This window comes from Camarhynchus parvulus, chromosome Z (genome assembly GCF_901933205.1).
Source record: "Camarhynchus parvulus chromosome Z, STF_HiC, whole genome shotgun sequence".
In the NCBI taxonomy this organism is placed as follows: domain Eukaryota; kingdom Metazoa; phylum Chordata; class Aves; order Passeriformes; family Thraupidae; genus Camarhynchus; species Camarhynchus parvulus.
Genome location: NC_044601.1, coordinates 69,299,249 through 69,323,918, shown reverse-complemented (window position 1 = coordinate 69,323,918; position 24,670 = coordinate 69,299,249). Strand labels below are relative to the sequence as shown.

Below are 24,670 nucleotides of genomic sequence, written 5' to 3'. Positions count from 1 at the left end.
GGAGGTACAAAAGTTGTTCGTATAGATATCAGGGGTGGAGTTGGTGCTGCTTGGCCATTGTGTGGACCATTCATGTTCCCACTGGGCTTGGTCACACACAGGTTTTGATCTCTGAGCTTATTCCTGTTTCATGTAGAAACAGGAATGCAGAAAACAAATCCAGTGGTTTAAGAGATCATCTTAAAAATACCTCTACCCAACCTGGACCAGAAACTTTAAAATCTGGGAATAATTTTTGTGGATTCTGTTAATTCTTGCCCTCCCAAATATCCTCTCAGCACAGTTGAGAATACTTAAGATTTTTGTCCAGTTTTGTTTTCCAACCATCCTAGCTTTGGGCAGAGAATTCCTTATCAGCACCCAATAAAAAACATTAGTAAAATAATCCCACTGTTTTTAATCTTTTCCTGATGGGACAAACAAGTAGAGCTCCTTGCTGTCCCACTGCAGCACAGGTTTTCCTTCCATTCCATCACTCCTGTATCTCTTCTCCAATTTTAAAAAAATTCTTCCTACCTTGAAGACACTAGTGCTGATCTAATGGGAGATGTGATTTATGGTGAAGGAGTGCAGTTGGTTTTGGTACAGAATATTAAAATCTTGGCTCAGTTCACAGCATTTAAAACACCAGTAGCTCTGTATGCTTAAATTGTGGGATTTTTCACTTTCTAGTTGTACACCCAGACCCCAGCCTTCTAGGAGAGTTCAGACAGATGTAATGCAGACAGCTGGAGTAAATTAACAGGGAGAATAATGAGTGGGGAGGTTTTTCAGTTTGTGCATGGAACAGGACTGATTCAGTTGTGACTTACAAGAAAATATTCATTGGGCTTTTGTCTTCATCATTAGCATGTATCTGGCATAGCCAGTGTTTGATAAAATGCCCTAATTTGAACACGCTTGTGTGGAAGAGTGAAATCTGTGCTAGGAATGCACGCCAGCTGGGCTGCCTATAAATTTAATCTAGTGGTGACAGCAAAATTATTACTCTTGGGCTCTGGAAACTCTTATTATGGTGTTTACATTGTTGCTTATCGTTGGTGCCTTGAGTTCCTTCTGCTGTGTGTAGCCGTTTCCTAAGCAGTGGCTGCAGGAAGTGAAGGAGCAGGCATAGGGGATGACACATGCTGGGATGATGTGTGTTCTCCCCCTGACAGCAGCAGAATCATCCTGCTTAGCTGTGGCAGTGTATTTCACTTGACAATATGATGGTTGTGTGTTTTGAGATAACGCTGTTGAATGCACCAGAATTCAGGAAGCTGAATAATGTTCCAGGATTGGTTGCTGTCAGCATCAGCCCAGCTTTGCAGTTGTGACAAGTGAAAATAGCATTTTTCAGGACTTAGTTCCTGTTCTCATTATTTTTTATGATGCAATTGTTGTTAATAGCTGCTAAATATGCTGCTGTTGTATTGCCAAGAGCCCTGGTACTTGTCATTCCTTGCTGTACCAGAGGTTCTGTAGTTGTGGGAAGCACTGAAGTGACTCATCATGCTACATGGATTGGGTACAATAAGGTTAAAAAAGCCTGATCTATTCACTCAGCTCACATTCACTGTGTCCATCTCAGCTCCTGAAGTGCGACATCTCTGGGGACAATCAGAAGATTTATTTCCCCAGCAGCTGTGACTTGGTGCTGTGACTTGAGGACAATGATGAAGCCCATTGAAATCTAAAAATAAACCTCTGATTTGATGACCTGATCACTTCCAAGAGCTTTGCTCCTGCAGGTTGTGGACACCAAGTCCAGCTGCTCAGTATTTTGTAAGATTTTGCTGAAAACGTTGATTTAAGGGAGAAGTGAACTTGGGAAAGTTATTCAATTTTGTAGCAGTGCATCTCTCCTGTGTTTCTGCTACCAGTGTACAAAGGATAAAAGTGGCAAAGCACAGGGGAACAGATCCTTTAAAGAGCAAGCAGAGGCCGAACAAAGCCCCCTGTCTCCTGCCAGGTGAAATTAATCCCTGCAGGAGCCCTGCCCTGCAGCCAGCAGTAACTCTCTGCCTTGTTCCCTAGCGTATCTGCGACCTGGAAGAAGAAAACGCTCTCCTGAAGCAGGAAAAAGAGGAGCTGAACAGCAGGATCCTCTGTCAGTCTGAAGGTAGGAAAAACTGCCTATGGCATTGTCATGCCTCCATTAGACAAGGGCTTAATCTTCTCTGCTGAAGCTTGTTTTCCCTGCCTTGAAAAGTGCTAATCTTCCCATGACCCTTTCCTGGGGGCTTTTGTCTCTATTTTGTTGTGCAGGTAGTTGTGTTCGTGCTGTCCTACTGCATGAACAGAGCTACTTGCACAACAGGTAAGGCAGAGGCCAGTTTAATTGGTGAAATCAGAATAAAGTACCTAGCAAGGCTTTTTAGTTAGTTGTGTTAAAGCATTTCATACAGACAGTGTGGGAGGCAGTGAAGCTGATGGAGTAGGGAATAGCTGTGTCCCAAGAATAATTAATAAAGGATCCAAGGGGCAGCACAATTCACATTATTGAGCTGTAGCAAAGGATTTGGCTAGTGTGACACAAGCCTGTGAGTGTTTTTTAAAAGCAGAGACTTAGCTGACAAGTCATACATAGGGGAAGCAACCTGGGAAGATCCCATTTCACAAAAGGGACTCTCCTGCATGTATTGAGCTTTTCTATTTTTTTGTCATCCTTTTCAGCTTTGATTTTGCAGCAGGATTTACAACCGTCATCCTGCTGTGGATGTAGCTACCACTGCTATGTGATACTTGTGAAGTGCCTTTTGCTCCTAGACTAACACAAAACAGAGGAATGAAGATAACATATTAAGAAGAAACTTGCTGCAAATATTTATTCATCCTTTACAGGATACTTTTGGAGCATCTAAGATAGGAGAAAGGAAGCGGAGGGGGTTGGTTTGTTGTTCACCCATTTAAAACAACACATGGGCTACATTTGCCAGGTTCCTCAGGAAGAGGAGGGACCAGGTTTGCTTCCAGAGGGGAGTTTTTAACAAATAACTGAATTTATTTGGATATAAACTTCTTTGAACCCCCACAATCTTGCCATGGTAAATGGTTGATGATGACATGAGGAAGAGCTGCTGTTGTTGATTTGCTCCTATGCCAAAGCTGCTGGTGGGGAAAGTTTTAAATGCATCAAGTATCACCTTTTCAACCCAATGTATTTCTGTACCATGCTGGGCTTTTATTAAGTGGGTTTATGGCTGGTCCATGGGAGCTGGAGCTGCCACAGTTCAATAATGGTTTGTAGGTGCTGGAGACTTATCTTTAACTCAAGGCAAAGGATTGCTCTGCAAACAGAAGAGCTCAAGCTGTTTCAAACATTGAGGAGATAGATACAGATTGTAATAATCTCTAAATATTAGCAAATACTTATAAGTATTTTAAAGGCTCTTGGCAGAGAGTATTTTGTTCATTAGTTGTTGTTGTTGTTGTTCCACATGTTTACAAGAAGCTTGTTTCTCAGCTAAAGTTCATAATTTCCTATTTTTCCCCCTTCCTATTTTAAAGATGAATTTGCACGAAACACAGTAGAGGAAAATACGCAGATGAAGAAAGAGCTGGAAGAAGAGAGATCTCGTTATCAGAACCTGGTAAAAGAGTATGCAAGTCTGGAGCAGAGATATGACAATTTGAGGGATGAAATGACTATTTTTAAGGTAATTAAACTGGAATTATCCCTGTTCCCTTGGACCTGGTGATGGTGCCTGGACAACATGGCTCACTCACCCCCAAAACATTTAATAGAACTCCCATTAGTGGGCAGGTTGTGCTTGATATTTCTAAGGATATCTATCTGCACTGGAGCCAAACCATTTATGTGTCTTGCAAAATGAGCTTGGTCTTCCATGCTTCTCTGTGAAATACTTAGAGATGTCTCTGAACCTCAGCAAAAGCTGGGTCATGCTTGTTGTTTTGCTTTTGTGTTAGTGATGTTCATGTGTAGGTGTTGGGTTAAAAAAGCAAAAAACAAAACCTCCAGCAATATGACTTCAGAATTTCAAAGCCCAGAATTTTTAGGTTCAGCATTACTAAAGTGTTAGAAAAACGGTTGAAAATCAGAGTGCTGCTGGATTTGATGGAATTCTGAGTGTTTAAAAAGGGTCCTGGAGGGTGCTGTCAGCAGCACAACCTTGAGCTCAGATTTGCATGTTCACACTTACCAGGCATCTGGTGTCATGAAGAGCCTTTAATTCATGCAGAATTTTTAAGCTGAGCTTCTATATCTTTTGCACTTTGAAGTGTTAATATGAATTTTTAGGGTAGGGCATAAAAACATAGAACATGTAATTCTCTATAAGGTAACTTAAGTATATAGTCACATATTTGCTCTAAAAAAACAACGCTTGGAGAGGAATCCTTTAATACTGGGTGCTTTATATGTCTGCATTGTTTCTTGGCAGCAAACACTAGGGCACAGGAGAAACTCATCCAACCAGAGCAGCTTGGAGTCTGATTCCAACAACCCATCCATCTGCACCTCTGAGATCGGGGACACCGAGGATGTGATACAGCAGGTGGAGGTACAGTAAATGAGGAAGGAGGGCAGGGGAGCCCTGCTCTGGGTGTGATGGGTGTGGGGTCTGCAGCACAGGGGGGCAGTGCAGGCTGGACAGTGAGGTGTGATTCGTGAAATTGATTCCATGCTGTAGAAACGCATCGTTAATTGTGTGAGAGGGACTGCAGGGTTGTGGTGCTCTGGCAAATTCTACTTGTTTTGCAGCATCAGGGCTCTAAAAATAATACAGTGCTGTCTTTGGGCCATACCAGCTTGAAGGCTGATGACAATTCATCACAGCAGTTACACCCAGTGCTGATGGATCATGACTGTATCATGATCCGTCTCTGCAAGGACACCAGAATTCACTGGCCTCTTGCCCCGAGCATTTTCATTCCCATGCATCTTCACAGATGCTTTGCTGGCCAGCACAGCCCTGTAATCAAATCAGCAGTCTCCTAATGGAGAAAAGAGCAGCACAAATTATTCCTTGGCTATCAAGAATCCTGTGGAAAAGGGAAATGTGTTTTTTACTTACATCTGATAGAGTAGGCTGCTTTTTAAACTCCACTTTTCTGACTCTTGAGCACTTACAGGTGTTCAGTGTCCCTAGGGTCAGCCCTACCCTTGCAGGACCATATTTTGTGTCCCAATACACACCTGCAGAAGCCCCCATTTCCCTCTGCTGGCTGCTGCATTATATTGCTTTGGTATTCTTGAACAGCTCTGAAAGCATTTTCTGAAGACAAAATAATCAGTATTGACAATGCTTTGATATAAATTATTCCAGGTGCAGCAGTCAAAAATCCCCAACAAATAAACACTTGACTAAAAGGGACATTTTTGATGTTCTTAGCTGCATCACCTACTTATCTGTTGGGCTGTTAAGCGTTCAGTGATGTATCTAAACAAGTCAGGTATTTTACTGACACTAAAAATAGGTGTTTAGAATGTGGATTTGCTATTTGGAAGTACATGTGTTTCTTAGGATGCTCTTGTTCCTGGCTGTGGATGATGTACAGTAAGGGTGCATCTGGCACTGTGCATGGGTATAGAACTTGACTCTGAGATCTTCTCTTTTTTTCCCCTCCCTCCTGTTCTGCTCCAGGAGATTGGGATGGAGAAAGCAGCCATGGACATGACCCTCTTCCTAAAGCTACAGAAGCGAGTGAGGGAGCTTGAGCTGGAGAGGAAGAAGCTGCAAGCCCAGCTGGAGAAAAAGGAGCAAGAGAGCAAGAAATCCCAGGCAAGAGGCATCTTTTCATGGATACTAATATTTCATATTTGTAACTGGCTTTCCTTGATTACCTGAGGCCACATGATGTAGGAATTTAGCTTTGAGAGTGACAAGTTCAACATAAGAGGCAACAAATCCATCTGGAAAATGGAGATTAACTTTTTTTTGTCCACTAAGGACAAATGGACAGGAGAACTACTTTATTTATTTGTTTAAACAAACTGGTTATAACATATGTAGGGCAGTATCTTAAGCTTCTTGAAAGCAAACAAATGTGGAGTCAATGTTGGCACAGGTTATTCCACCAGCACTGACCCTGTGTCTCACGTGTGGCACCCTGCATGTTCAACAGCTCTCCCTTTTGGATGATTCTTGTTCAAGCATTTCTTTGCTGTTCTGGCTTCCCCCCATCCAGCAGTGTGTGGCATGAACTGAAAAGCACTTCACACACATGTCAGTCAGGCTGGTGTCCCCAGTTTGGTTTTATTATCATCTCTGTGTTTTGGTTAGGTTTTTTCCCTCAGTAATGGTCATAGAGAGGAATACAGGTTAAAAGTAGTGTAGTAAATCAGAAATATCAGGATAGCTGTTAGAAGAATGGGTTCTTAATTTCTGTTGCAAGGCAGGGATAGTCTTTTGCTGCATTCTTCATTCCTTGTGAAAAGAAAAAAAAAACAACAAACAAAAAACCACCCCAAACTTCCTAAAATTTTATTTGCTTGCTTGAAAAAAAAAATTAAAAACATGTATATTTAAAAAATTAAGATTAGTAACAGCCCAGTGTTAACTCAGGGGGCAGGAATATGTGAGTCTGAAAATACAGGTCTCTAGGTTGTGGTGAGCTGACTTCTGGGCTGGGGGGTTTTAATAGCAGATCTCTTGAATGTGCTTTCCCTGCCATCTGTAGCCAAGGCTCTGTGGCTTGTCAGAGACCAGAGTGTGCTATGGAACAGCAGTGCTGCTGTGTGCTTGGTGTCCTGAAGCACTGAAGATGCTTTTTACAAATTGGTGGGCAAATGCCATCCCTCTTGGATACATATTTGAAATTTCTGGGGCTTCTGTTGCTTTGTTTGGGAATTATTTTCATTATTACTCTCCAGTGTGAGATCAGTGTACCTTAGAACAAATGCAGTAGGAGACTCAACAAAATCATCAACAGTAATTTACTTGCTTCACTAGATATCCTTATTGATCATCCCTAGCAATTTGCAGGAAAGACTTGAAACGGGAGACTTCCCCAGCCTCTCATTCCTGCTGCAGGAGGATTAAAAACCTGTTTTCCAACTGCTGTGTTGGAGATTGTTCCTTTAATGACTGTCATTGTTTGAAAGCTGCAGCAAGGCACAGTTGTCAAGATATTAATGAGAGATTAAACCATTTTCTCTTGGAGTGTCCTCTGCCCCACTGGTGTTGCTGGGATGCTGTCTGATGGCAATTAATGACATTATTATGGTTGAGCTGGCCAGCAGGGCTGAATGCTGATGGAGACGTGCCCAGCTACCCTGTGCTGTTTGCCAGTTCTTCTGCCTGATCCTAAATACAAATTTACTCTTTAATCTGCACAGGTAAATGAAATGAAGACTGAATCGACTTCAGAATATGAAGATTTTGCATACAACAGCCTTAAGGTGAGTGAGAGGCTTCTCCTTAGTGCTGTAACCTACTGCATGGCTCCAGCAGCCCAGACAAATGGTGTGAACGTGATAATAATCCAAAACCTGCTGTAATCAGCTCTGCTAGAGAGGGCAGTTGGAAAACTGTAGTTTTCCATCTTCTCCTGAGCCTGAGATGGGCTCACATATGTTTCTCTCTGGGGTGATATCTGTTTTCTGCAGATCTGCCTGTCTCTGAGTCATCCATGTAGGTAATGAACCCACTCATGGTGAAGGGGCCTTTTTCCATGGCAGGTATTCCCTCTGGGACTTTGTTGGATTCCCTTTGATGGGCACTGCAGGTCTCAGCAGTTGGCTTTGCAGCAGGTGTAAATTCTTACGGGCTATTTCTTGTTCCAGGCTCCCCCTCTGCTTCTTAGCCACCTTCTGTGCTATCCCAAGGTGCCACTCAGGTCAAACCCAGATAAATCTGTGGAGTGATTTGAGCCTCCTTAAATGGCTCCATCTCCCAGCAGAAGTGCTGGCTGACCACAGTCATCCTGTGTCTTCTCAGTGTTGCCCTACCCTAGAATGTGTCTTGCCCCCAAGCTCAAAATCCTGACAGTTTCTGTCCCCATCACTTTCTCCCTGTGACAATCAGAGCAACTGAAACTTTCTGGGCTCCTACTGCAGCTTCTGTAAGTTCTATCCTTCTGCTCTAACTGTATTCAAACACTTCTGGCCTTAACTGTCTTAGATCAATTTTTATGTCCTGCTTATCCTCAGAAAACCAGTTTCTAGGATAGCGTTACTAAGGGAAATTTTTTTATGCTGTTGTTTTTTCAGTGCAGACCTAACTTCCTGGTGTTCCTTCTCTCCTTATCCCATTAAAAAATATTGCAAGGCAACTGAGAAGTCCAGAGGAACATATGTTTTCCAGAATAGCATGATGCTAAACCATCTGTCAGTAGTAATATCAGTTTTTCCTTCTGCATCATCTCCTCCAAGGGATGCAAAAAAAGCAGAAATTAGAGATGGAAAGGATGTCCAACCCTCACTAAGCCCTTAGAGTATCGGTAGATTTTTATGACATTTAATAATCCAATTTCATTTTTCTAGCATGATATTAGTGTAGTTCTGGCTAAATGTGCTGTTTGTGGTGGAGGGAAACCCCTCTGAATTTCCTTAGTACCTCTGCATAGCTCCTTGGAGAAGAAGCATGGCCAGGTCACTGCCCAAATATCCTCCACTTGGTTAAACATACTTGTGGAAGGTTTAAGTTTCTTGACCTTGTAAAGCCAAGTGGAGTTGCAGTTTGGAAGAGGGAAACCCAGGAGATGAGAACCACCACCTCCTTAAATGGCTTCTGGAATTCCGACTTCTTTATGCGTTCACAAACTGTGTTTTCTTCAAGGTTTAACCCTGGAAGTTCAGAGTGGAAATACTAATTTTGGATTTTCCCACTTTCTGCATACTGACATACTAGCATTCATAGTTCTACCTATCTAACAAATTTTTTAAAATTGTTAAATGTTAAATTTTTAACAAATTTACCAATTGATGTTAATACTATTTCATAGGAATAGGTAGCATTTGTTGCTAAAAATGCAGGGTTCTTTAAACTTTAGTCTAAAATAGAGGGGAAATGAACCTGCCGGGAATTCACATTCCTTGTAGGAGTGTTTTCCTGAGAAAGACCACTGAAAAAGACAGACAAATACACTTCCCAGCTGTTCTCCCCACATCTGAACACAGGACACAGCCTAAAGTCTCTGTCTGCAATGCAAGAGTGACTTACTGCTGATTTTGAGGGCTTCTTTTCCCTCCTTCCCCCTTGACAGCTGCTTCCAAGGCTATGACAAAGCTATTCTTCTCTTCTCTTTCTCCTGCTAATTTATAGCTCAAATATTTGTACTGTCTCTGGCTCCTTAAAGAGTTTCTTGTGAATATGTTTATTTTTCATTTTTACCAGCTTAAAAAGACTTTATCTTGGGGAAATAGTCTGAGGTGCCTAAAAGCTCACACAGGGGACAGTCTTTCTGTGGATGCTCTTGAATGGCTTGTGAGGTACCAGTTAGTCAGCCATGGACAGGGACAACTTCCCCTGGACCAGGCTGCTACCACCTGGCCTGGGACACTTCCAGGGATCCAGGGGCAGCCACAGCTGCTCTGGGCACCCTGGGCCAGGCAGGGCCTCACCACTCTCACAGACAGGAATTCTTTTCCTCCTTTCTGATCTAAACCTTCTCTCTTTCAGTTTGGACAAGATGAGCTTTAAGGTTCCTTAACTTAAAAACTATTTCCTCACTATTTTTAAGTAAGATTCCATACTTTTATGTCCGATTTCAGACATTTTTGGCACTCACAGACCATCAAGCAGGACAATACAAGCTGTGGGTGCTACTGGACGGCTGGGCAGGTTTGACTTCTGCAACCAGCACATGGTCTGATACTCCATAGGTGTCTGCTGTCCTCCAGCTTGGTGTCTTGGTGTCATTATTACTGTAATTATTACTGTTATGACACCCATGATGGCAGGGATTTGCCTTTGGATTTAGCATCTGGTGGGGAGCCTGTTCTTGATGCAGATTCTGATGGAGGGAAGTGCATGAGGCACAGTGCTCCGTTAGAGAGGCTCATCTGGTTTTTTAGTTTTGTGAGACCGAAATGTGTGAAACTTGGGCTAACACTGATAAATTACAAGCAGAAGTTACCTGTCCTTTGCAATGGAGAAATACATTTCTCAGGAGATGCTGTCCCAAAATACACCCAGCCAGATGTTTGGTTAATCATTGTCCAGGAATGCAAAATAGGGAGTTATGTCCCTCAGATATGCCAGAGAAAAATGTATTTTCCTTGTTTTTTCAAGATGGGAAAGTGGCAGAGGGAATGAAAGCACCAAGAAACCCTTGCTCTGACTCCGTGTTCCTGAGCAACCTGTTCTAGTGGCAGTTGTCCCTGCAGCTGGTCTAGATGGCCTTTAAAGGTCCTTCCTCATTCACACATTCTAGGATTCCAAGCAGGAACATGATGCATAATTCAGTTTCTCACTTGTTTCATCCCTTAGAATTGGCAGCTCATCATAAATGAGCTGCATGGAGGATTTAATTTCCTTTTCCTGCAGAGTACCAGAAAAAAAGAGAGGGGGCAAAATTCTGGCATGGCAGTGCTAACCTGTGACTTAGGCAGGCTCACACTTCCCCCAGCACTGCTCGGTAGGCCCTTTGCTAAAGAGTGAAGCTATTTCCATCACCATTAGTGCTCGGGTTACCCTGTCAGAGCTCTTTAACACTGCATATGTTGGGACAAGTGTGAGTTCAAGTTCAGTGCATTCTGACTGTAAAATTGTTTTGTCAAATTTATTTGTCAGATATTTGTCAAATAAATCGGCATGACTGGCCTATGCTGAAGAAAGAACATTTTTCACTTTGCCAGTAGAAATCTCCACATCCATAGCATTTTATTTTAGCTTCTGATCTTCCATGGCAAGTGCTGATTCAAAAAGGGTGTGTGAGCTGGGGACAGAAGGTGTTTTAACACTGCTCTATGAAATTCACAAAGAAAGGAGCAAGGAACACCTTAAATGTAAATTTTGAAAGGACTGTATGTTAGAGGCTCTTGGAGCAGGGTTATTGGTATTTGCTTTCTTTCCTGGTCTTCCTGGCTTTGTTTCTAACCAGAGCAGAGCTTGAAATGACCAGGCCTTGGAGTTAGCAGTGTGGCTGACACATTACAAAAAAGAGAGGGAGAAAGGGACAAAGAGGAGGAGGACGAAGGTTAAGAAAAAGAAAAGCAGAGGTCTTACCCAGCAAATAAGAAAACCCTCAGAAGAGTTATTTTAGTAGAAAAGCAAGTAACTGCTTTCCCCATCAGTGAGGGGTGATGTAGCAGGAAGAGTTAAACCCAGTTTGATACCAATTCCCACCATGCACACACTTCCAACTCCTGCTTTAAACACCAGTTACAGAAAAACCCATGTTTCATATGCATGGTTAATGCGGAATTAACCAGAATTGGTGGATCTAAGGCATTTCTTATCCTTTTGGTTTTTCATGACAGATGGTATAAAGTACCTGAATATGCCCCATTACTGATGGTGTCTGTTCAGCTAGGAGCATGCTGCCAGATGCCAGATCAGCTATTCTGCTCACACCTCTGCCGTGATAAACCATGCTATTTATAATTTGTAAGGATTTATAATTAGAGCACCCGTTTCCTATGGAAATGGGGTTTACACAGCTGTGCTAGCTGCACACTGTGTAAATTGTATAAATTGCCCCCATCCCCCCCAGCCATTTTTGGATTCATTAGCTTGACTCAGCCCAAGCTGATAATGAACCAGAGATCCCAGAGATAGGAGGGGTTGTGAAAGGAAGCTGTGGAAAGCCTCAGTAAGCAGCAGGGAGATCAGGCATGTGGGTGACAGTGGGGAATGATCTTGTGCTGTTTTAGACTCTGGAGAATCCACATGGATGGGGGCTGGTCCCTAGGAAAGAGCTGACCCCTCCTCAGACAGCAGACTTTGTCAGCTCACGTGCAGGGCTTTTAGTTTGTGCTGTGTTGGACAAGGATCCTGCTGGGGTTTGGTGTTGCCTGAGAAGCCCCCTGGGGGCGTGGGGACAGGAGGGAGCACTCCTGGGGGGCACCATGCAGCAGCCAGAGGTGGAGGGTCCTGCCAAGGGAGGTGGGTTGTTGTGAACAGGACTCCAAGGAGTCTGGCTCCCAGCCAGTCTGTGACCCACAGCAAGGACTGATGGTTTTAAGCTTGAAGAGGGTAGATTTAGATGGGATATGGGGAAGAAGTTCTTGGCTTTAAGGATGGTGAGGCTCTGGTGCAGGTTGCCCAGAAAAGCTGCCCCTGGTCCCTGGAAGTGTCCAAGGCCAGGCTGGATGGGGCTTGGAGCCACCTGAGCTAGTGGAAGTGTCCCTGCCCATGGCAGGGGGTGGAACTGGATCTTTAAGGTCCCTTCCAAGCCAAACCATTCTATGATTCTGTGATTGCACCATGTGCAGGAGCAAAGCTGCTCTTAAGCCAGCAGGGATTCTCCAGATGGGTTTTGGGTGGTGGCAAGGAGCTGCCAAATGTTGTGCTGCCACCTGCAAACAAAGCTTTGTGGTGACAGACTAAAAGAAAGGCTGTCCTAGCTGCCAGAGCTCTATTATTCTGTCTTCTGCTGCCATGCAAAAGTGAATAAGCCCTTCAGTTGTCTCAGCTAAGATGTTGTTATTCAGGAGAATCAGTCGGCATCAAACTAGCACAGTGTTGGCCCTGCCTGTCAGATGCCAGTAGCTGAGGAGACATCAGGGTGAGGAAATCCTCCAGCTATAAACACTGCACTGGGGTGGGGGAATTACAAAAGAAGAGGGAATTCAGAGACCCATGGCTCACCTAAGGGATGCCTGCCATGATGATGGTTTGGGCAAACAAGCACCTTCCAGCTTATCTAATGAATATGAAAGGTGAGCTGAATGTTGTGGGGGTTGTGTGATTTATTGATTCAGAAGGAAAAGAAGTGGAGGAGAAAAGAGCATGCCTAGCTTCTTTAACAGCCTGCTTTTGTGTTTAGAAATAGTGTCAACAAATAAAAAATACCCTGGGTCACCCTGTAGTGTTGTTATTAAATAGCAACAGGCTGCTGACTAAAGCAAAAACCTTCCCTGAACCACAGATGGCTGGGCTGGCAGCAAAACCCAGATCCTGGCTTGCACTGATCTGTAACCATCGATAATTGAGTCAGCCTAGAGGCATCTCAGAACAGGATGAGGCACCACAGTTTATTTAAACTGCTTAATGGCTCAATGTTTTCCAGAGGCAAGAGCTGGAGTCAGAGAACAAGAAGCTGAAAAATGAGCTCAATGAGCTGAGGAAGGCCATCGCAGACCACGCCACCCAGAACAACTCCTCCAACGACGTGCAGGACAGCTACAATCTCCTCCTGAACCAGCTGAAATTGGCCAACGAGGAGCTGGAGGTGCGCAAGGAGGAGGTGCTCATCCTCAGGTCGCAGATCATGAAGGCAGCCCAGCAGAAAGAGACGGGGGAAAACATGGTAAAGGAGAGGGTAATGGATTTGCTTTTTCCTTCTTCTCCTCTATTGGTGGAAACTCACTGGCTGCCTGAGCAATGCTATTCCTGCTCTGATGGACAGGATGGCACACGGAGGTTATGGGGGGTTGTGCAGGGATGCAGGATGGCCTGCCCGGGGATGAAATGCTGTTCATGGCATTTCAGACAGCCCAGGACTATCTGTGCCAGTGGTACTGCTGTAGGGTGCCTACCCCCACACCTGATGAGGGTTAGCCAGCCCACACCAGCCCTGCACCAATGTGTGTGGTTCAGCACCTTCCTGGCGATGTTTCACAGCAATAATCTTTTCCTGCAAGGAAATGGAGTGAGGAAAAATAATTTCTAGACCAGATTCTGCTCACTTTGGGCTGGTGCAGCTGTAATGTGTTTCTTCTGACATGCAGGCAAGACGGGAGCCTGTCTCTCAAATAGCTGGAATGGGATTTGTATTTAGAGCACATTCCAATGGAAGGGCACATTTTCCAGAAACTCAATCTTTATTGATTTGCTGTCTTATCATTCCTCAAGGTTTTGGTGTGTTTTGTATTTCAGACCAAGCCAAGCACCCTGCTTATCCTCTTCACAAGTTCACTGCATCTTTCTTCCATCTCTTATCTCTCCTGCTGCATGTGTGTTGATTCGCAGAAACTCAGTAGTGTGGTGGATGCCCCAGGGATGCTTTTAATAGAATAACTGGGAGTTGTTTGGTGTCAGGAACTTTGAGGGCTGGGCAGAGTTTTAAAGCAGGAAGTCACATGGGTGTTTTGCACGTTGACTTTAGGAGAGCATCTCCCCCAATGCCAGCTGGCCCAACAGTGACCGGCACATTGACCAGGAGGACGCAATCGAAGCCTACCAGGGCATGTGCGAGACCAACCGGTAAGTGTGGCACAGACCTCGCCAGCAAGGGGGGGATTCTGTGTCAGAGAGGGATCCACACCAAAATCAATGCGTTCCAGAGGGCTGCCAGCCTCTGGATTGTGCTGTGGACTCAAGGGTGGGCCACAAAGGTGAAACCAAGGACACACATCTTATGGAATTGTGGAATACTAGAATGGTTTGGGTCAAAAGAGACCTTTTAGATAATCTGGTTCCAGTCAGATACTGAACAGGTGGAAAAGCAAACATGGAAGTGAGCAAAACCAGGTTTTGACTTTTCCAGTGTGGAAATAGCAGGAAGACTAAGATTTGGAACTGTATTTGTATTTATTTCACAGAATTCACAGAATAACTAGGTCAGAAGAGATCTTCAAGACCATCAAGTACAACCCAGCCCCAATACCTCAACTAAACCCCGGCACCCAATGCCATATCCAGGCTTTATTTAAACACATCCAGGGATGGCGACTCCACCACCTCCACCAGGCAGGCCATTCCAGAACTTTGTCTCTCTTTCCATGAAAAGCTTTTTCCTGATATCCAACCTAAATTTCCCTTGATGTAGCTTCAGACCATGACCTCTGGTTCTTTCAGTTGCTGCCTGGAGAAAGAGACCAACCCCACTGACTACAGCCACCTTTCAGGGAGCTGTAGAGAGTGATAAGGCCACCCCTGAGCCTCCTTTTCTCCAGGCTGAGCATCCCCCCAGCTCCCTCAGTTGTTCCTCAGGTATCCCATACCACGTTGGGAAGATGCTGCAGTTCCCTTCTGTTTTCCCAGAGGCAAAAGCCCATTGTGGTTAACTGAGCTAACAAACATGCTGTATTCCCTGGGAACACTCACATTATTGATTTTCTTACACCCAAACTGAGTGTCAGGAACAACTGTTTTATTGCCAGTTTATCTCAATGAGGATTAAAACTTTGAACATGTGTCTGTCCTGACAGTAACAATGGGCTGATATTGCCAAGCATTAAATCAGTCCTTGCAGCTGCCCAGGAGGATATAAAATAATAAAGCAGTATCTTGCAAGAAGAAAAAAATATATGGATTAAACAGCAAGATATTATGAAAAGTAAATTTTTATTTTACTTCAAGGAAATGGAATGTTTATCTTTTTTTCACTTGACAAATACAGATGTTTGAAGCTTTTGCCCCTCTAAATAATTTCCATTCAGCAAGGAAGAAGACACAGCCATTGTGGATTAATGGCTTTTAATAACACAATATGGTTTGCTACTTTGTGGAGTGGTTGCAGAAGGTTGTTAACATTCCAGGCTGGAACCTGACTTAATGAGGATTTTATTCACACCTGTATGAATATGAGGAAGGGCCCATTTAAGTGGAGCTCAAAACCCTGATGGCTAGACTGAGGCTCTGCCCAGGCTGTTCTGCCAGCTTTCATCAGGTCTGGAGGCCTGGAGCAGTGGGGATTGTTGGGATCCGGGACTCTTGTGACATTGGTTTCTCACCTGGGCATCATGTGTGACTAAATCAGGACTAGTCTTTATGGTTTTTATTCAATTTGCTGTTGAATATTTGCTTCCCTGAAGTGAACTTGCTGATGAAATTTCTGCCCCTCCTGCAGCAGAGGTGATGAGATTAATTTGCACATCACATTCTTGTCAGTAAATCAGTGGAGCCCAGTGTGCTTTCTGCAGCAAGAGTAGGTTTTGGTCACTTAATGAATTCTATGAATTTTCTCTTCTTTCCTTCTTTTTCCTTCTTTCCAACATTCTCCTGGAGCCGTGGGTGCTCAGATGAGATGTGAAATGCCATTGTTGGGCACAGCTTTAATTGCACCCTAAATTTTCCAGTGTGCAGGGAAGGTTAGTTTGTGTTCAGGGGTTGGTGAAGGAGTCAAAATAAGGGTTGCTGCTTTCACAGGAAATGTGTCTGACCCAGGGGTGTCGCTTGTCCCCAGTATAAATTGGTATCTGGCCATACTGGTGCACATGGCCTTCTGCAGCCTGCCAGGAGGCTCCAGCCCTCCTCCCAATGTTCTGGTTTCCACACTTGACTTCTCTGGAAAGAACTGAATTGTTGAATCATTTAGGCTCAAAAAGATGTCTTGAAGTTCAGCTCTTCCCCCAGCACTGCAAAGGCCAGCAGTAAACCATGTGCCACATCCACATGGATTTTAAATCCCTCCAGGGCCTTTAAGTTTCCAGGACCTAATTTTCCACAGGAGTACAAATATCCTTCCTTGCAATTGCCTGGGTGAGCTGCAGTTCTAAGAAGTTCATGTGATCTGGCCTTGGTGGGTTTTGGTCTCTTAAGTTTTGAGAGGGGAAATCTGCAGTCTCCAGGGTCAGTTCATTATTCTCTCATCTGCTTCTTGTGTGAAGCTTGACTGGAGCTTGGCTCCTGAAATACAGCAGCAGTAGCTCTATATGCTCTCACCCTGATTTTCTGCAGTGATTTATCCAGTGGCTCATTAAGCACCACCAACCTACCCATTACAAGGTTCCCTGTGCACTTGTCTGCTTATTGGGTTGGTTTATAAGCTGTAGGCTGGTGTTGATGGCAATAAAATGGATGAAGACAAATGCTTGGGGAGCCTAGATTATTGTGTTTGTGGACATAAATTAACATTCCCCCCCCGGCAAAAATTTGCATTTGTACTTACACAGCTCTATACCCAAGGGTGTCAGCATGAGAAACAGAAATGCCTTCCCTTTCTAATTTTGATCAATACATATTTTAATGGGAAGCTTTTCTGGTGGGGTTGCGGTTCTGAAGTGGGATTTATAAGCAGGAGCCACTTCTTCTCTCAACTTCTCTGCAAGAAACACTCCCATTTCTCTTTTCATAGAGTGGTTTGAGTTGGAGGGGACCATAAAGCTCATCCTATTCCAGCCTCTGCCATGGGCAGGGACACCTCCCACTATCCCAGGCTGCTCCAAGCCCCATCCAGCCTGGCCTTGGGCACTGCCAGGGATCCAGGGGCAGCCACAGCTGCTCTGGGCACCCTGGGCCAGGGCCTGCCCACCCTCCCAGCCAGCAATTCCTAATTCCCAATAGCCCAAAATCTGTCCCTGCCCTCTGGCCCTGGGAAGCCATTGCCTGGCTGCTGTCCCTGCATGCCTTGTCCCCAGTGGCTGTGCAGCTCTCCTGGAGCCCCTGGAGGCCCTGGCAGGGGCTCTGAGGTGTCCCTGGAGCCTTCTCTTGTGCAGCTGAGCAGCCCCAGCTGTGCCAGGCTGGCTCCAGAGCAGAGGGGCTCCAGCCCTGGCAGCATCTCCGTGGCCTCCTCTGCACTGGCTGCAGCAGCTCCAGCTCCTTGTGCTGTTGGAGCCAGGGCTGGGGCAGCTCTGCAGGTGGGCTCTCACCTGAGCCCAGGGGCACAGGGGCAGGATCCCCCCTGCCCTGCTGCCCACGCTGGGGGCTCAGCCCAGGGCAGGGGGTTCAGGCTGGGGCAGGCCCAGCTCTCACCCACAGCACACCCAGCTCCTTCTCCCAGGGCTGCTGCTCCCTCTGCTCAGCGCCAGCTTGAGTTGATCCTGGGGATTGCCCTGACCAGGTGCAGCTCCAGCACTTGGCCTTGTTAAACCTCGTGAGGTTCCCTTGGGCCACTTGTCCAGGTCCCTCTGGATGGTCCAGTCCTTCAGGGCTGTCAGCTGCTCTTTGCCCCCCAGTCTGAGGTGCTTTTTCACCAGGTGGAGGTTCTTCACCAGGCCAGGCTTATGGATATGGTAAAACCTTGCTCCACCCAGGAGCTGCTCCTAGCTCCAAGTCATCATCTCTTAGCTATTTAAGGACACAGCATGGCTCTATTTTGGTGGGAGATCAACCTTTTATTGTCTCCATGTCTATGTCATGCAGCACTTCTAAATACAGCCAGAGGAAAACAGGAAGAACTCTGCCAGGTGCTGCTAACCCTGCCCATGTAGGAATTCTGTCTCCACAAAGCTTCCAGAGGAAAGCCCTTTGATTCCAGGCCAAGGGCAAGTTTGAACTGAAATCAGCCCTTTCTTTATAAATGCATTAAACTCAGTTTTTTTCTTTCTTTTTTTCCTCCTAAAAAAAATTCTGCTGAATTTCAGCTGCTAAGAGGAAAATCAAGTTAGCTCCTACTTCATTTTTCTCCTACAATAACTGATTCTAAAGCTAAGTAGGCTTTTTGTTCCCTGTTTCCGTTCTTGGGATCGTTCTATCAAGCCTGTTTGATCTTGGTGGAAATGCAGAGCCAGTGAGAGACCAGGTGATGGTGTTAAGAGATAATAAATAACCTGGCAGGTCAAAGTAAATCAGGCTGGGCCTTTGAAATTAGCTTCCATGATAGCTTCCAAGTGAGTTTTGTTGAGTACATGGATTTGTTTTTTCCTGTTGGGCAAGTCCCACCTGCAGCTGCTGTGCAAAGTGAAGAGCTGATGCTGGCTTTACATGAGGGATGCTTTTGCAGGTGGGAGAGACCATGATGTGGAGATCACACCATATCTCTGCTTCCCACTCTCCCATGGGTATCTTTCCCCTCTGCCTTAGATCTGTCTGTGATGCACAGTATTTTTCCTTTTACCTAAAACAAAAAGGTCCATCTGTGCCTGAAAGTGAAATGCCCCTGTTTTATGAAGAGAGGATCATTTACTGAAGATGCTGCAATTAACATCTCTGGGTTTGGGGTACATGCACCTCCTTTAAGCTACTTTCACGGGGCAGGGAGGTGTTTGGGCAGGAATTTTTTGCTTTTGATGAGGACAGTTTGCTGACTGCAGGTCCCAGCTGCTCCCGAGACCTGTGCCTCCAAGATCAGGATAAAGGGCTTTGTGAAGCAGCCCTTTTAACTCCTCTCCAGCCTTATTTGAGAGTAGGATTGACCCAGCATTTTAGGAAATTATTATGATTCAGATGCCAATTACTCTAACTACATTGAAAGGACCCCTTTATATGTCTTGGTCAACATGACGTTCTGGGAGAAGAGGGAGTGCAGTGATTTCTGAGTCAATGCTGTGTTGATGGAGATGGACTGAATGCTTATTTCCCAGTACAGGTTTACCTTAAATCAGCATTTTTATATATTTATCTTATAATGGCATTTTCTTGAGCTGCTCTCCTCATTTACCTCAATGCCTATGATTAAAAAAGGAAGGAAAGCTATTTTTCCAAGGAGGGCTATATTTTTAAAATGCTGCTCATCATGTGAGATTTCACAGGTTTCTGATGTGCAATAAATAGTGGGGACCTTCCTGCTTTTTCCTTTGGTTTTCAGTGCCTGAGGATATGTCCTGATAAGATTATATGAACCAAAAAAAAAAAGACTTTACTAACAAATTCATGCAAATGAGACCAATAAACCTCCCTGTATCTGTCAGCTTGCAGACCCTTTTGGAAACCTGCTATGTATGGGATAGAAACAAGGTTTTAATTGAAATTCATACATGTGGCTCTAACAGATGAACTTTGCAAGTGTCAGTGCCTGAAATGTTTGCCAGTTTTGAGAAGTGCCGTGCTCGAGCAGTGGCATGGGAGGGATGCACAAGCTGTCTGTGCTGGTGAGGCGCCTTCAGAGCCCCTTCAAAGCAGAGCTGCAACACCCCATTTGTCACTGCTTCCTCCTGTGAAAATTTGCTCATGAATGCTTGTGTGTTGTGCTTTGCCACTGAAATATGCAGAGATTCCCTTGTCAGGGAATGGCATCTGCTACAGCTCTTTTCAAAATGTGTGTTTGGCTTTCTTCTTTTTGTGTTTTGGTTTGTTTGGTTCTGTTGTTTGTTTGTTTGTTAATGCTATATTAAGTTTGATGGTTTCCTTGCTTACTTTTTAAACTGTTATTGCTTAAAACAAGCACTTTTTTCTAACTGACATCAAAGCCACGTAAAATCTTGCTGCAAGTGTTTCTGGTCAAGCTGACCAGCTTACATCACTCATTTGTAATGTGTTCATCCCCTCATTAAAGAAGATAAATCTTGCCTCATATAGCTTCAAAAAAACCCCAAACAATCTGCTAAAAGGAGACTAAAAAAGCCAACTGCTAAAAGTATTAAAGTGAGATGAGACTTTCCTGGCCATTATTCTGTCTGGATGTACACAGGAGAGATTGATCTTGTGGGGATGCTTGTGGTGTTTGGACTAAAGGTTGCTGCTCTGAGGAAAGACTGATGTGTTTGAGTCAAATGCTGAGAAAACTCTTGGCTGAAGTAGAGTTTATTTTAGACCAGTGGGAGTTGCTGCAGTGGGAAAGAGATGGAGAAACTTGTTTTTAAAATGTCTTACAGGGCACAACCAGGGCAGGGCTCTCCTTCCCTGTGGTGGAAAAAGAAATGCAATGCAATGCAAGTGTGCTCTGAAAACTAATATGAATGAAATACATAAGACTTCTATACCTTTTCCCCTTCTCTTTCAATTGACCTTTTGTCTTTCTCTGTCCTCTTGTTTCCTTTTCCTGTCCTTTATTTCTAGCAAGACTGAGGACTGGGGCTATCTCAATGAAGATGGAGAGCTCGGCTTGGCTTATCAAGGTTTAAAGCAAGTTGCCAGGTCAAACACTTTCTATTTTTCCCCACTGCTGCTTCTGCCTTCTCCTACCTTTTCCTTGCCCTCTTGTTTCTTTCTCTTGCTCTGCTGTTGCCATGTGGTCCTGGGCAGGGCCCGCTGTCCTGTCTGGGAGCAGCTGGAGGTAGGATTTCCAAACTGCAGGAATTGAGACCCTCCTGTAATTTTCAGAGGAGTCATGGTTCCACTTGGCCATTGCTGGTGGTGGCCGTTGTCACTAATGCCTGACCTGTGATCCAGTAAGGATTATGTGACAGTAATGGGGAATTGGGTGATAGAGAGGTTGGGAAGCTGGGATCTCCAAGACCATATTATTTTTTTTCTCCCAAATTGCACTAAGACATGGCACCTCTTGGAAGTGTTTTCTCCCAGTCCTTGACCTGTTGGAAGGAGAGGGTCTGTGCTTGTGACCCAGTGCTGTCACCTTTGCATGATCCTGGGGATTTTGTGCTCCCATCCATGTGTTGTCTGTGGGTGAGAAAGGCACGTGGTAGACACAGACTTGTCCATAGCTTGTTCCATAGCCCTCCCCAGATCCTGCTCTGCTGGGCAAATATCCCTCCTGGATTCTTGTCCTGCATCACTCCTGTGCTTGGTGCTTATGAGGCTCCAATATATATGATTTTATTAAAGTTTAAAGGATATTAAAGAGATAAAAAAATTAAGTATTCTGTATAGAGTAGTCTAAAGTGGTCACATCTAGAGGTATCAGGGTAAAACCAGACAGTAACAGGAAGAAATAACAGAGATTATTTCATGTGTTTTTCCAAGCAAAGTAGGAACCCAGGTTCATAGAAGGAGCATGTTCTTCTGAGGGTGTCTCATGGATTATCCAGACTGAATCCCAACTAATCCCAGTATGAAGAAATAAAATGAAAATTAAGTACTTAATACTTATTTCTTGGTGGGTCTGTATTTTCCAAGCCTATTAAGAATATAACTCCTGACAGGATTATGAGGCTGACAGCATTATTGCTTATGTTTCTATAGGTGCAAAACGTGCTTTTCTGTCTTGTGCTGGGATGTGGGAGTAGAGACTGTGTTGTTAAATTTTCTAAAGGCAACAAAAACAACTACACAAAGCAACATGGGGATGATTAGTACTTTTCATCCAGGAGTCTTCCCTGAAAGCATGCACTCTTTTATAAAAGAGTTATTACAGAAAAACACCAAAACAACAACAAAAAATTTTTGTGCATAGTTGCTCCTGTAGGGAAACAGTTGACAGGTGTGGATCACAATCAATTTCCCAGTGGACCAGTGTGAGTTGTAGCTCTGTGTCTGTGCACGTCCTGGGTCAGTGTGGAGCTGTCAACAGCAGAATCCTCCTCATCTTTGAGGATTGCTGTTTGCATCCAGTGTGAGAAGGCCCTGAGCTGGGTGTGAGGTGACCCTTAGCTCTGAGCAGGCACATCCGTGAGCTGCAGCAGGGGCAGGGGCTTGGTAGTGCCCTTGGTCATTCCTTCTCTTGACCACCATTGTCCTGTATAATCTGGGACTATACTTTGTAGTTTCTGGCTTGGTGGTTCTCTCTCAAAGGCCTTATACCTTCTGGAGTCACTTCAATCTTCTGGCAAGAGCTGGTGGCCTGAAGGGAGATTTCCATGTAGCAGAGGGTAGGGACACTTAAAATCAATTACCATGTCACCTGCCAGGTTGTCACCATCACCTTCAGCATGGGTGTCTGCAGTTAACATCTCAGTGATGAACATTTTTCCACTGGATTTAAAAAGGCATTCTGGCTTAGCAAATGGCTAAGAGTTGGAATTTATGTTTGACAGGAAAGGAGCACAGGAACAAATGTCCTTCAAGCTGAGCTTTTGAAAACAAAACTTGCAGGTGTTGATCTGTGTTGCTTTCTTGCCATGTATTTGCTCTTTGCAAGTAAAGGAACCTGGATGTTTGATGAAGTTAAATAAAAAAGCGTGCTTTGGGATTTATTTTTTAAAAATCCCAACCTTTGATTTCATATCTCTTAATTTCAAAAGTATTTCATATGCGGTATAGCAAATGACAGACTAGTGTGGCAATAATAGCTTCTTGTTCATCAGTTTTATAGGGAGGTTGACAGAGTATTTCCCAAGTTGGTTGATTTTGAAGCATCTAAACTCAGATGGTGGTTACTACCTTGATGCTGACATCACAGACTGATCAGTGTGGTCCTGTTCTCAGGTTGCTGGAAGCACAGCTCCAGGACCAGAGAAGGGAGCATGAGGAGGAGATGGAAGCTCTGAAAAACCAGGTGGATTTAATGCAAGAGGAGCTGGAGAAGCAGCAGCAGGCATTCCTGCAGACTCTGCAGCTCTCTCCAGAGGTCCAGGTGGAGTTTGGACTTCAGCAAGAAATTACACGTCTGACCAATGAAAACCTGGTAAGAGGCTGTGCTGAAAAGACAGAAAGAGAGCAAAAAATAGTTTGAGAGAAGGAGATATGAAGCATAACAGGGAGGGAAGGGCACTGGAATCTCTTTCACCCCTCCTAAACTCTGCAGAATCCATCAGTATCTCCCACTGTGCATTTGGGAGTGTTGGCACTTGGCCTTGAGCTGATGTTCTGCGGCTGTATGACTTTTGTGACTACACAGGTGCTTTATTTTTAATTTTTTTAAATGCTTTTTTAAGCCTTTCTACTTTGTGACACTGCCTTAAATCAGATCACTGGGGACCCTTCTACTCTGTTAGGCACAGAGGCAGCACAGGTCTTTCATCTTACTTGCTTTTACTGGGAGTGTGGAAAGGCAGTTGCTACTTCAAAAAGTTGGCCTGGATGATCATAAATTTTCCCCTTCTCCCCTTCTGTATCTGTGTGCAAAGTCTGCAGGGAATGTTGGCACCTACTGAGTTTTTGCCTTTTTCCAACAACTCCAGTATCTAAATAAAACTGTTTAAATGTGATAAACAGGCAGGATTAAGTGCTGTGGGTGGTGCCCCTCTTCCACTGAGATGCTCACACCATGCCTTGGTGATGCACGGGCCATACTCCAGCCTCTAACTCACCCCAAATGAGTTGTTCCTGGGTTTAATGTTGGGAGTTCTTTTAAGTGTATCTTCTGTCTTTCAGGACCTTAAAGAATTGCTGGAAAAGTTGGAAAAGAATGAAAAGAAGCTGAAGAAGCAGCTGAAGATTTACATGAAGAAGGTCCAAGATTTTGAAGGTGACCTGTGCATTCGGAGATACTGGGCTGGGGGAACTGCACTTGGATTTTACTTCTTTGGCCAGTCTTGGAGAGCTGCAGGGTTTGGGGTTTTTTTTCTCTTTTTCTTTCTATGAAAGTGAGATTTTGCTTGTTCTGGCACTGAACTAGCAGCAGGCACAGAGCTGACACTGACCCTGTACCAGGTTTTGGAGGATATTTAAGGAAACTTTTCTGCTGTCATTGCAGTCAATGCAGTGACCCAGGCAGAGATACAGAAAGGACCCCAGTGTCAGCAGGAAAATGTTCTGATCTGTCAGTTTTGAAGGGGGAATTATAACCCTTTAGTATCAAATTGTGTAAGTATATTCTGCTTAATGAGAAATCACCTTAAATGTGGCATCTGTGTTGTATGGAAAGCACTTCCTGTTCTCTGGAGAAGCCGTGATTAATCAGAGAGCCCCGTTCTCATGAGTTAATTTCTGGAAACCAGGCATTAAGTGAAATTAAGCTGAATAACTGGAGGGTTTCCACGGCTCGCCCAGCTGCTCCCTGTCAGTGTGATTTACATGCTGCTTGCTGCAGTATTTGCATGCTGGTCTCTTCTGCTTTATTACACTCCAGCAGTGTGCCATTATGGTTTGCAGCTTGCATTGCCTGCCTGCTTTTTGCCTGGCTCTGTGAAAATCATTCACTAGGGTTGCTACCTTCTAGCCTGTGGTCTCTTGGAAAATAAAAAAATGGCTTCATTTTTTCCTCTTCCAAGAGTTTTGCACTTTTTCTGTCATTCAGAGTC

At 44.4% G+C, this 24,670-nt stretch overlaps 1 protein-coding gene across 1 annotated transcript in view; it reads left to right on the top strand.

The window, feature by feature from the left end:
• The window catches only part of MYO5B (myosin VB), a 143,737-nt gene that overhangs the window by 109,963 nt on the left and 9,104 nt on the right, over nt 1–24,670 (top strand). The window contains exons 23-31 of the mRNA XM_030968476.1: nt 2,017–2,101; nt 3,490–3,638; nt 4,383–4,502; nt 5,586–5,723; nt 7,280–7,342; nt 13,117–13,368; nt 14,155–14,252; nt 22,914–23,112; nt 23,802–23,895. Coding sequence (XP_030824336.1) covers nt 2,017–2,101; nt 3,490–3,638; nt 4,383–4,502; nt 5,586–5,723; nt 7,280–7,342; nt 13,117–13,368; nt 14,155–14,252; nt 22,914–23,112; nt 23,802–23,895 — 1,198 coding nt within the window. The remainder of the gene's footprint in view (nt 1–2,016; nt 2,102–3,489; nt 3,639–4,382; nt 4,503–5,585; nt 5,724–7,279; nt 7,343–13,116; nt 13,369–14,154; nt 14,253–22,913; nt 23,113–23,801; nt 23,896–24,670) is intronic.